The sequence below is a fragment of the Desmodus rotundus genome, chromosome 6 (assembly GCF_022682495.2).
Source record: "Desmodus rotundus isolate HL8 chromosome 6, HLdesRot8A.1, whole genome shotgun sequence".
Classification (NCBI taxonomy): Eukaryota; Metazoa; Chordata; class Mammalia; order Chiroptera; family Phyllostomidae; genus Desmodus; species Desmodus rotundus.
Window position 1 is genome coordinate 64,718,132 of NC_071392.1, and position 12,836 is coordinate 64,730,967.

At 37.9% G+C, this 12,836-nt stretch overlaps 1 protein-coding gene across 3 annotated transcripts in view; it reads right to left on the reverse strand.

Annotated features, from left to right (window-relative positions):
• ASZ1 (ankyrin repeat, SAM and basic leucine zipper domain containing 1) overlaps positions 1 to 12,836 on the reverse strand; it is a 121,904-nt gene that overhangs the window by 64,064 nt on the left and 45,004 nt on the right. For all 3 annotated transcript variants that reach the window (XM_045191612.3, XM_024555375.4, XM_045191613.3), the window contains 2 exons: positions 2,429 to 2,540; positions 1,765 to 1,899 (listed from right to left, as the gene is read on the reverse strand). In XM_045191612.3, coding sequence (XP_045047547.2) covers positions 1,765 to 1,899; positions 2,429 to 2,540 — 247 coding nt within the window. The remainder of the gene's footprint in view (positions 1 to 1,764; positions 1,900 to 2,428; positions 2,541 to 12,836) is intronic.

A 12,836-nucleotide genomic window follows, 5' to 3' on the forward strand; every position in this document is an offset into this window, starting at 1 on the left:
GTTGCAGCAGTGGGAAAAACTCCTAGCCTCATAGGAGACTTCACTGGAGAGACCTACAGGGTCCTAGGATGTAAACCAACCCACCCACCTGGGAATCAGCTCCAGATGGGCCCAATTCCCTTGTGCGTAGTGAGAGAAGTGACTGAAAGCCAGAAGAGAGCCCAGCGAGGGACATTGTTCCCTCTCAAACCCCTCCCCCACTTATAGTGCCACAATGCAGTGATGTGAGTTGCCCCACTCTGGCGAATACCTAAGGTCCTGCCCCTTACAACTTAATAGGCACACCGAGACAGACAAAAAATATGGCGCTAATGAAAGAACAGATCAAAGCTTCAAAAAGAGAACTAAGCAATGAAGAGATAGCCAACTTATCAGATGCAGAGCAAAACACTGGTAATCAGTATGCTCACAGAAATGGTTGAGTATGGTTGTGAAATAGAGGAGAAAGTGAAGGCTATGCAAAGTGAAATAAAGGAAAATGTACAGGGAACCAACAGTGAAGGGAAGGAAAGTGGGACTCGAATCAATGATTTGGAGCAGAAGGAAGAAATAAACATTCAACCAGAACAGAATGAAGAAACAAGAATTCAAAAAAATGAGGAGAGGCTTAGGATCCTCTGGGACAACTTGAAACATTCCAACATCTGAATCATAGGGGTACCAGAAGGAGAAGAGGAAGAGCAAGACATTGAAAACTTATGTGAAAAAATAATGGGGGAGAACTTTCCCAATTTGGCAAAGGAAATAGATTTCCAGGAAGTCCAGGAAGCTCAGAGAGTCCCACAGAAGTTGGACCCAAGGAAGCACACACCAAGGCACATCATAATTACATTACCCAAGATTGAAGATAAGGAGAGAACTTAAAAGCAGCAAGAGAAAAGAATACAGTTACCTACAAAGGAGTTTCCCTAAGACTATCAGTTCATTTCTCAAAAGAAACCTTACAGACAAGAAGGGGCTGGAAAGAAGTATTTGAAGTCATGAAAGGCAAGGACTTACGTCCAAGATTACAATATCCAGCAAAGCTATCATTTAGAATAGAAGGGCAGATAAAGTGGTTCCCAGATAAGGTCAAGTTAAAGGAGTTCATCACCACCACACCATTATTATATGAAATGTTAAAGGAAATTATATAAGAAAAAGAACAAGATCAAAACTATGAATATTAAAATTGCAATAAATTCACAACTATCAATAAGTGAACCTAAAAAACCAAAAACTAAAACAAACTAAGCTAACAACTAGAACAGGAACAGAATCACAGAAATGGAGATCACATGGAGGATAATTAGTGGGTAGGGGGAGAAGGTACAGGGAATAAATGTAATGGTCTACAAAATAAACAGGGTTGTCAAGGAACACGTATAAAGGACACATGGAGAAGGCCAAAGGGAGTAGAATCGAGTGGAGATGGCTGTGGTGGTGGGGAGTGGTGGGAGAAAAAGGGAGACAACTGTACTTGAACAACAGTAAAAAAAAAAGATAAAAAAAAGCGTAAGGGGCAGGTACAAAATAGACGGGGGAGGTTAAGAATAATATAGGAAATGGAGAAGCCAAAGAACACATATATATGACCCATGGACATACTAAGGGGGAAATGCTGGTGGGATGGGGGATGCAGGGTAGAAGGGAATAAATGGGAGAAAAAAAAGGGACAACTGTAATAGCATAATCAATATATTAAAAAAATAAATGCATTAAAAAGTTCTACAAATGACAAGAAAACATGGCATAGAACAATTAGTTTAATATATGGAAGAATACCTCTAGATGTTTATTTCTTTTTGCAATCTCACTTGGTATATTTCCATCTTTTGTTTGTAGCATTTTATCAGCTCCCAGTTCAAGCAACTTCAAAACTACATTTTTATGACCCTGACGTGCTGCCCATGTTAAAGCCTATAAAAATAGGGGAAAAGAAGATTGTTTAAAAAGAAGGACTGTATATGAGAGAGAGAGAACCATATTTAATGGCACAATAAAAAAGTTAACATGGTTAATTAATACAATGATTCAATCTCTTCATTGCACAATTTAATGTAAACACATTTCCAAAGTTGTAATTGCCAAGCAGACTTTCAGTGTTCATTGATTTTATAAAACCAAATGGTTTACACACTCAAGTTATATTATATAATAAAATGATTTATCTGCCAATCACTGAATTATTTTCTATAAAACAGAATTGTAAGTATATTCTAGAGCCCAGACTTTGTTTTGTGTTATAGGTTCTGTAACAATGGTGAGGATAAAGAGTCAGATGATTCCCTTTTTTACACATCAGTTGTTGCTTTTCTTTATCAAACAGCAATTATATCCCAACCCTTCTGTAAATTTTATTACTTAAAAAGATTTGTGTGGCCTACTACTAATAACAAGATATGAATGTCTTAGAAGTAAAAAGGAATGTTGTACAATTGATTCTCACAGTATAACCATTCTCATCCTGGGTATTAACTTCTGCTCCATGAGCAACAAGGAGAGCAACAACTTGCGGGTGACCACCTCGTGCAGCATACATGATTGGAGTCATAAGTCTTCTAAAGAGGAGGAAGAAAAGAAACATTTGGTTAATGCTGCTGTTAACAGTTACTGAAGTTCATGACTTTTTCTGTACACAATATCATCAGTATTGTTTTGAAATTAAAAAAAAAGAAATGAAAGCTTTTAATAAATCAGGTGATTTAAAAATCCAATCTCATAATAAATAAGAAAATGAACACTTTTAAAGTATAGTATGCTTACACAGCACCCTCTAGTGAAGAAACGTGCTTAAGAAATAAAATCACCAGCCCTTGCTGCGTGGCTCAGTTGGTTAGAGCATCATCCCATACACCAAAGGAAATAAAATCACCAAATAAACCACACTTATACTTTGTGGTTTCATTAATTTACATATTCATGTAAAAAATATCAGAGTTCTCACACGATGCTTATTCTTGAAATACACTGATTAATAATGCAAAAAAGGTCCCTGTCCTCTGAGGGTTGCTCATACTAAATGCTTACTATATTTTATTCAGCAGTTTGCTGAAATAAAAATGTAAGTTTAAAACTTCCTCTAATTCTTAATGTATTCTATTACAATTCTACTTTAGTTTATGATGGAAAGATTTTTACTCTAATCAAGAACAACATCAATGTAATAGTTTAGCTAGATTCTCTGAGACTATTTTCTGAGAGAGCATAGTGGTTTCTCTCTAGTGTATCATTTTCCAAACTTACAAATTCATCCCTCTACCCCTGGAAGTTAGTCATCTTCTGAATCTATTACGAAGGGCACAAAAAAGATTGTTATCAATTCTACTTGGGCTGACCTTGGTATTATGGTCTATTTTAAAGAAGGTCTGGGATCCTGGGCCCAATCTTTTCAAGGTACCTCAAATATCTGATTTAAATTCAAAGAACTTCACAAAACAACAACAAATTTCAGAATTCTCTATTTTGATCTCATTAAGAAGTTCAACTTGGTTACTCATATTACCTATACTACCTATAAACAGATTATTTTGCTACACTGACTCTGATCACTCCACACTAATGTCTTTAGCACAAAAAGATTCACATATTTACCTGTTTTTTCAATTTCCTAGTATATTACAATTTAAATGTTTTACTGGAAGTTATATGCCTCTTTTACCTTGAATATCTCCTATTATTCAATAGGAGACAATCTTTAGAAGATGAAGAGTCAATTTCCTGGATAACTTAAACAAATATATAGAAAATACATGCAGCAGAAAAAAATCATTTGAGTCAACTAATCCTTCAAAATTTTCAAGAGTATAAATCAGATCTCTTAATGCCTCTCCTCTACCTTACTTCTCCCACAATAGCCCAAATCTTCTCCTTCCAATATTCCCTATTTCACAAAGCTACCATAACCATATTACTTAGGCCTAAGACCAGTAAGCATTATCCATGTCTATTCTCCATCACTACACATAAAAGTCATCAGCAGATTCTACTGGCTTTACCTTCATAATATATTATGAATCTCACCACTTCTTACTACCTTGTTAGTCAGTGCTGTCGTCATCTTTCTCTGATATATTATTGTAAAAGTCTCATAATTGCTCTCAATGCTTCCTTATTGGCCACTTCCAGTTTATTCTCTGTGAAAACGCCAAGTTATTTTCCTTTTAGGGAACAGCACTGTTCCCTCTACTTTTCCCTAAATTTTCATATTATACATTTCTTCATCTTATTAAGAGGAAAAGATCAATGAAATTGATAAACCTATAGCCAAATTGATCATGATAAAAAAAGACACAAATTATCAATATCAGGAATAAGAAAGGTGGCATTAGTACAGATTCTCCAAATTTTAAAAGTATAAGGGAATATTATGAACAAATTTATGCCAACAAATTAAACAATTTCAATGAAATGGACAAATTCCTGAAGACTCAAACTACCAAAGGACAGTCAAAATAATTAGTAATTAAAAACCTCCCACAAAGAAAACAATAGGCCCAGATCACTTCACTGGTAAATTCACCAAACAGTTAATGAAAAAATCATACTAATTCTATACAAACTCTTTCAGTAAATTGAAAAGGAGAGAATGCTTCCCAATTCATTCTTTGAGGCAAGAAGTACTCTAATAAACAAAAAGTGGAGAGAGAGAGAGACATTACAAGGAAAGAAAACTACACATCAATAATCTTTAGTGAACACAGGTTACAAAATTCTAAACAAATTTTGGCACACAGAATCAAAGAATACATAAAAAGGATAATATATCATAACCTAGCATAGTTATCCTAGGAATACAAGGTTAGTTTGACATTTGAACTAAAAAGAAAAACCAAATGATTATCTCAATAAATGCAGAACAAGTATTTTACAAAATCCAACTCTTATTAAACAGATGTTAGAACTTCTGGTAAGCGTTTCTATATCTCTTACTTTTTCCTTTGTAACTCTTTGTATTGTATTTGCAGACTTCCTCACATCTATCTTCCAGTGCACTAATCAGCTCTTCAGTGGAGTCCTCCTCTGCTATTTCTCATATATACTTAGTTTTAATATTGAACAATACTTTATGTTTTTCATAATTCATCAGCACTTGCTTCATAATTCTTGTTTGTTATTTTGTGGAAGCAAATCCCTCTCTTATTGCTCAGAGGAAGAAAGTCGTGTTTAGATTCTTCTCTTTTTTCCCCTATTTCTCTAGACTAGGAAGAAAGTCTAGAGAAACAGACTTTCTCTTTTGTTGAACTTGTTGTTCTTCTTTTATAATGTTTACATTCTCCATATTTTGGTGATTTGTGGTTGTGCACTCATCTTCTGGCCTGTTAAGTCCCTCCAGGCATGGAAGACTCAAGCCTAGGCTGGCCTATCAGTAATACAGTTTTACAGATTGCCAGACAGAGTTCCTACGTTTCTTTCTATAGGAAGTTACTTCTTTTCCATTCCAGAGATAAATAATTCCCTTTCTGTTTTAACAGAATTTATTAAAACTTTATGGATGTCGAAAATTTGCAGTGAAAGGGCAAGACTTTAGCATATATTCAGTTTAAGATCTTGAAATCATAAACCTATTTTTCATAAAATTCCTGGTCTTTTTTGGTCACATTTTTCTCTCAAAATTTTAAGAATCATTTCATCAAGTTGAAACAATCCCCTTGGCAATTGAATAAGAAGTCTAATTTCACAAACTAATTTAGATTTAAAAAAAATATATCTTTTTTTAATGCTGAGTCATCCTAGCTGAGAACTTAATGTATTTATATTCAATTTCTTCTTCTAATTCAGTATAGTTTTAAACTTTTCTTGATTTGGGTCCTTCACATTTCTTTGCTATATTAGTATGATGCTCTAATGAATGGATCTACCTGGTCAGGGCTAAAACACACAGATTTGTTGTGCCATTTATTTATACATTAATTGGTTGATTCTTCTATGTGCCCTGACCGGGGATTGAACCTACAACTATGGCAACACATTTCTTGTACACTTACTTTCAGATATTTATTTATTTATTGCTTGCTTTTGAGACTGGGATCTATTATCTCATTGTATTATCAAGCTGGTTATTACTTCTAAATTGGAAACAATATGAACTTTGCATATTGGTATTAAAAACAAACTACCTCACTTTATGATTACTATTTCTAACAGTTTCTTAGTTCATTATCTTAGGTTTACCAAGCATGTATTCATATAATTTGGCCCCCTCTTTCCTAATAAAAAAGCTGTAACAGTTTAATCAAAGATAACAGAGTCCAAAGATTTAGAACAGGTGTCGGCAAACTTTTTTCTAAAGTTTTTTTTCCCTGTAAATATATAGGCTTTATGGGGCACACAGTACTGTGGCATAACCACTCAACTCTGCTATCTTAGCATGAAAATAGCCATTAACAATGCATAAACAAATGAATGAACATGACTCTATTCTAATCAAACTTCAGGGTTTGTAAACTCCTAGTTTATACAGTGTGAGTGATATGCATGTAAGTGTACGTAAAGTCAGTCTGCCTAAATCAAACCTAGTCTTTAGCACTTATTGGCTGTACAACCTTAGGCAAGTTTCTTAAACTATTATTGCCTCAATTTCTGTAACTTTATATGGTCATAACAATAGTTTCTACATTATTGGCATCTACTTGTGATATTACCATAATCTGTGGTAATGATATAAAAATGTTCAATAATTAGAACTGTACTAGATACAAAGTAAATGTTCTGGCATTGTTAGCTACTTGTATTATTTATATCTCTCATTTTCTTCTCTTGCATAACTGAATTGACAGATTCCAGAATAATGTAAATACAAAAAAAGAGCGTTGAACAAGTAACCTGTCTTGCTCTTGAATTAACCCAAATGCTGTTGGCATTTCTCTGTTAAGCATATAACTTGTTTTATTTTCAGATATACATTTATTAACTAAGGTTATAAAAATTGAACTTTGACTTTAATAAAATCACCCTTCCAGCACCTATTAAAATAATAATCCACTTTAAAAAACCTTGACCTATTCGTAAAACTTATTTCTCAAATACTGAACCATTTTTTCACAGTTAACATGCATCCCATTTGAATCACTGGATATTATTCACATAACTTGCTGATGACATTCATTTTGCTGATTTATTCATTATGTTCTGATCATTCATTATGCTCTGGAACTATTTAAATTATATTAGTGTAATCTATTCCTTGAAAGTTTAAAAGAAGTAACCTGTTAAACTCTCTGAGACTAGGACTTTTCATTGAAAAATTAGCTTTCTGACAATTTTTCTCAAAAGAGAGATAGAAATCACAACATAAAAATGTAAAAACAATGAAAACAGCATAAAGAAAAATGAACTAGAAATAGAATTACACTAACCTCCTCCCAGGACGAATCTGGAATTACAACTAAATTGTGGAGAAATCATCCAGAACCAACAACTGAACAATAGTGAAAGAGAAGCCTCATAACCACGGACAGACAATAGAAACAGCTTGAGCACAACGTGAATGGTAAGGAGTACAGTGCAGACATGAGAGGGCTGGCTGAGTGCCCATAGGCGGCAGCAGAGAAGTGCTGGAGGGATATATAAGCAGCCTGTAGATTCCTCTGAGAAGTGTGGGGACTAAACCCTAAGCTGGGATCCCCAGCCTAGAGAATCAGACACTGAAAAGTACACAGATAACATTCAGCTGCAAAAAGCAGCAGGGTTTCTCTCTGCCAGAGATGGATGGCTGGAGACGCAAAGAGCCATGTAGAGGGCCAACGTACAAATTTTCATTTGCAGCCACTTACCCTAGGCTCCAGCAAAGGGGGGCAGGGGTAGAGTGCACTAGAGACTGTGGATGGAGGCTTTGGGGAGAGAACTGAGAGAGCAGATACCCGGATCCTGGTGCTGAGTCATCCCCCAATACTGCAGTAGCCATCTTGCTCTGGCAGACCACCCCCCTCCAAGAAGCAGCAGCCTGAGGGGAAACAATAGCCCAGACCCCAGGAGGGATTCTGCCCCACCCTGTGGTGCTTAAGCCTCACTGCTGAGTGCACAGTGACTAGAGTAACAACTTAAGGAGTCAGCCACAGACAGTAGACCCCTGGTAGTCTCAAACAGGCTGCTGAAGGCCAGGAGGGGTCACCATCTGACATCACCAGAGGCAGATTCAGAAAGAAAAGATTATATGTTACTGACACGAAATCCACTGGTGTCTTCTCCATGATTTGTGATATTTTCTTTTCTGCACAGCTTTTTAACATTCATGTCTTGTCCAGCAAGTCTGTACATACTAAGTCACCACATTTTATACTATAGTTTATTTCAATTCACATATTTTGGCCCTCCCTTCTCTTACCCCATTCTACCTTCTTCTTTACTCTCATTATTTTCATTTTAAATTTAGTTTTATTGACCTGGATAGTGTAGCTCAGTGGATTGAGTGCTGACCTGAGAACCAAAGGGTCACCAGTTCAATTCCCAGACAGGGAACATGCCTGGCTTTCAGGTCAGGTCCCCATTAGTGGGTGTAAGAGGCAATCACACATTGATGTTTCTCTCTCTCTCTTTCCCTCCCCCTACCAATAAATAAATAAAATCTTTAAAAAAACTTTAGTTTTCTCTCTTGCTACAACTTGTTTCCATTCTGCACTCTTATATTTAACCCCAGTCCAGCATCTCAAAACCAATTTTATTGTCAAGAGTCATCTCACATTTATTCTCCTGACTTAAAATACCCGTGTTCTCTCTCCAACTTAAGCAATCTTTACCCATTGTTCATGAATAGGGTAGTTGTTCCATTTTTTCATTTCATCTTTAGATCTTCACTATTTTTATATTTCAAAACTCAAATTTTACCATTCCCCTCTCCTACTCTTTTTTTGGTCACAAATTTTATTTTTTCCCTGTCTTAGCCTGTTTTTTTCTTTTTTCTCTTTCACCCTGTCCCTTTCCCCCCCAACTTTTTTCTTTCTTCTTTTTCTTTTCATATCAAATTTTACTTTTTCCCTGCCTCGGCCTGATTTTTGTTCCTTACTCTTAGTATTCCCTCTCCCTCTATCATCTCAAAATCATTTCCTTTTCCTTTAGATATCTCTTAAGCTTTTCTTTCTTTCATTTTTCCCTCCTATTACCATCCTACATCTAATTAATTTCAGCGCATTGTTGTATATAGTGCTGTGGTAGATCTTTTTCTCCAATTTGGTTCTTATTTTTTTATTATTTATTTACTTATTTTTTTTCTTTTTCTTTCTCTCTCACTTTATCTTATTTTTAAAATTTCTGTTTAAACCTAATACTATATGCTTCCCTTCTCTTACTTCATTCCACTTTCTTCATTCCCTTCTTTATTGGATGCAAATTTTAGTTTCTTTATTCATATTGCTCCGAATCACTACTCTTTTTAGTGCTCCACCCTCTACACACTCAAATCATTTCTCTTTAGGCAGGTCATCTCATATTTGATCTCCTCTCTTATAATCATTTAATTTCTTTAAACCCATTTTAATACTGGTTAATTTGCTGTTGATAGTGTGATTGCAGGTGGGAGTTATTTTTGTGGGTGTGAGTTTATTTCTTGGGCTTCGTGCTTTTGTTCTGACAACACCTGCACAACAGCATAGAAGACATGGGTAGACTGACAGTTAGTCAACCAGCTGGAGGGAAGTGCACCAAAGAATGATCCAACAACAGTTAAAACTGTTACACCCAAAGTGAACATAAATGGCACAAAGGGCAGGCCAAAAGCATCCACCTCAGGAGATCAAGGGGACTCCACCACTGAGTACCAAAGGTCTTCTACCACAGATTTCACACATCAAGATAGGGAGAGAAAACAGATCAATCAAACATGCAGAAACAAACAAGAAGTGTCACCTAAAATGGGGAGATAAAGGAAGGAGGAAGGATTCCTCCTTTCCCTTCGACCCAATAGAAAGGAAAGAAGGAATCCTTAGAAAGAGGGCTAAATGAAACAGAGGCAAATACTACTATCAGATATTGCATTCAAAACAATGGAAATCAGGAAACTCAATGACCTCATGGAGAATTACCAAAAACTACAGGGAAACTATGAAGAACTTACTGCAAACTATATCAGCATTAAAAAGGACACAGAAACTATCAACAAGAGTGAGGAAATGAAGAATACAATTTCTTAATTGAAGAACACAGTAGAAGAAATCAAAATCAGGTTAGATGAAGCAAAGTATCAAATCAGCGGGCTGGAGGACACGGTAGAAAAAAGTCCCAGAAAGAGCAAGAAAAGGAAACAAGACTCAAAAAGAACACAGGAGGGTTAACGGAACTGTAGGACAAAATTAAACATAATAACATCTGTATAATAGGGATAACGGAAGGAGAAGAAGAAAAGCAAGGGATATAAAATCTGTTTGAAAAAGTAATAATGGAAAACTTACTTAATTTCATAAGAGAAAAAGTCACAAATCCAGGATGCACAGAAGGTCCCAATTAAGATGAACTCAAAGAGGCTCATTCCAAGACAAATCATAATTAAAAAAGCAAAATTCAAAGACAAAGAGAGAATCTTAAAGACAACAAAGGAGAAAAAAGGAAGTAAAATACAAGGGAGACCCGATAAGGCTAGTAGCTGATTTCTCAACAGAAACACTACAAACCATAATGGAATGGCAAGAAATATTCAAAGTAATGAGAAGAAACGGCCTGCAACCAAGACTACTCTACCCAGCAAATCTGTCATTTAAAATGGAAGGCGAAATAAGGAGTTCCCCAGACAAAAGAAGGCTAAAAGAATACACTTCCACCAGGCCAGTATTGCAAGATATGCTAAAGGGACTACTATAACATGATGAAGGAAAAGAGGGAGAGAGAGAGAGAAATACACATGCAAAAGGGAAAAATGACAGTAAGTACCCATCAATAATAACCTTAAATGTAAATGGATTAAATGTTCCAATAAAAAAACATAGGGTAGCCGAATCAATAAGAAAATATGACGTGAACATATGCTGCCTACAAAAACATACTTCAGAACAAAAGACCTACACAGAGTGAAAGTGAAGGACTGGAAAAAATATTCCATGCAAATGGGGAAGATGGCGGCAACATAGGTGGGAGCGGAATCCACTTCCCCTCAGCGCCAGGGAAATACCTAGGTGATCTGAGGAGCAGAGCGAACAGCCAACAGTACTCCAGCATATACGAAGATTAGAGACCAAAGATAGAGGACATTGAAAGATCTGAAGGTAAGAAGAGTGCTCAAGGACAATAAGGTCCCCGGGTCCTGGGAACGAGAGGTACAAGGGCCCCAGAAGCGCCAGCCCTGGCGCAGGGGCGGCTGCAGGAGTCTTGGGAGAGGGCCAGGCTGCGCTGTGAGCAGCCAGGTGCTTGATTGGACCAGGGGAGCTTGAAAAGGAGGAATTTCTCAAAAAGAAAAAGAAAATAGAGACACTCAGGGGCTAGTTAGAGAACTCTCGGTAGTAACAGAGGCCACTGGTGCCCCTCCCCCCTCCGCCCCTGGACTGCGAGGGGGGGGGGATAAACAGCACAAAAAGTGAGGGCGCTCAGCCGAGGTCCGGTCGAGCGCGTGCGCACGCAGATTAGCGAACGGGGCCCATACATGAAACCCGGGAGGGGCGCCCACACCTGAAACCTCCGAGATCATTTGCAGCTGAGGCTAGCTGCTCCACCCAGGGGCCCAGGACCTTGGAGCCGAGTGCCGTGTGGTTCAGTCCCGGGGCGGCCCCGCCCGCTTGAGAGACTCAAGCCCAGGGCGGCTGGATCGCACCCCAAGCATAGAACCTCAGGCGAGGCGGATTGCGCGCTCACCAAGCCCAGGGCCGGCTGGGTGCGCGTTTTCCGGGCACAAAGCTGCTGGCGAGCGTATTAACTCCAGAGTCCCAAGCCCGGGCGGTTCCATTGGTCGGCCGGCTCGCTCAGGGCACAAAATACTTCACAAACCCAAAGCCGCTGGATTCCCCTGCTGCGCGCGCACGCCTACCAAGCCAAAGCGAGAGGAGCCGCTGCTTGCCTGTCCCAAGAACAAAGCTGCTAGAGTGGCTGATCAACGGCCTGATTGACTGCCAGGGACCACACCTACAAAACACCGAAGAGTGTGGCCCAGGAAGGGAGAAAAGTGAAACCAGTCCTTCCAACCACCCCCTACAGTTGCACAGACAGGACACCAGCAGATATAACCTGGCCGGTTCAAAGCCAGCAGAAGATTTCTTTTCTTGTATTTTTTCTTATCTTTTTTCTTTTCTTTCCTTTCCCCCTGAATTCCTTCTTCCTCTCTCCTTTTTTTCTTTTTTTTCATTCCTTCTTCCTCCCATCCTTTACCATTTTTATGTCTTCTTCCTCCCTTCTTTTATCTATTTCTATGTTTTAATTTTTGTTAAAATTCCTTCTTATCTTGCCTACGATCTTTCTTTATTCCTTCTTCCCTCCTTCCTTCCTTTCCTCCTTTCCTAGTTCCTTTTTCCCTCCTTCCCATCTTTGTTTTGTTTTTTTGGGGGGTGGTTTTTGGTTTTTTTTTGTGGTTTCTTTTGTGTGTGTGTGTGTGTGTGTGTGTTTTCCTTTCTCCCCCCCTTTCTCCTTTTCCCACAGATGAGACAACAAAACCTGGAGGGCTGAAAAGTCTAGAGTTAGACCGTGTTAAACACATAAACGTCACCTCAAGACCAGTGAGCACAGGAGAGTAAGGAGACGGCACCACCGAATCCCATTGGCATTCTACCATAGAAGTTCATATCATAAACCCAGGGAGTCAGAACAAAGCAATTTAAGAAGCAGAGGCCAACAAGAAGAGCCTCACAAACGATGGGAAGACAAAGAAACAATTCCCAAATGAAAGGAAAGGAGGAAGTCTCAGAAAGAATACTAACCGAAAAAGAGGCAAGTCAACTATCAGA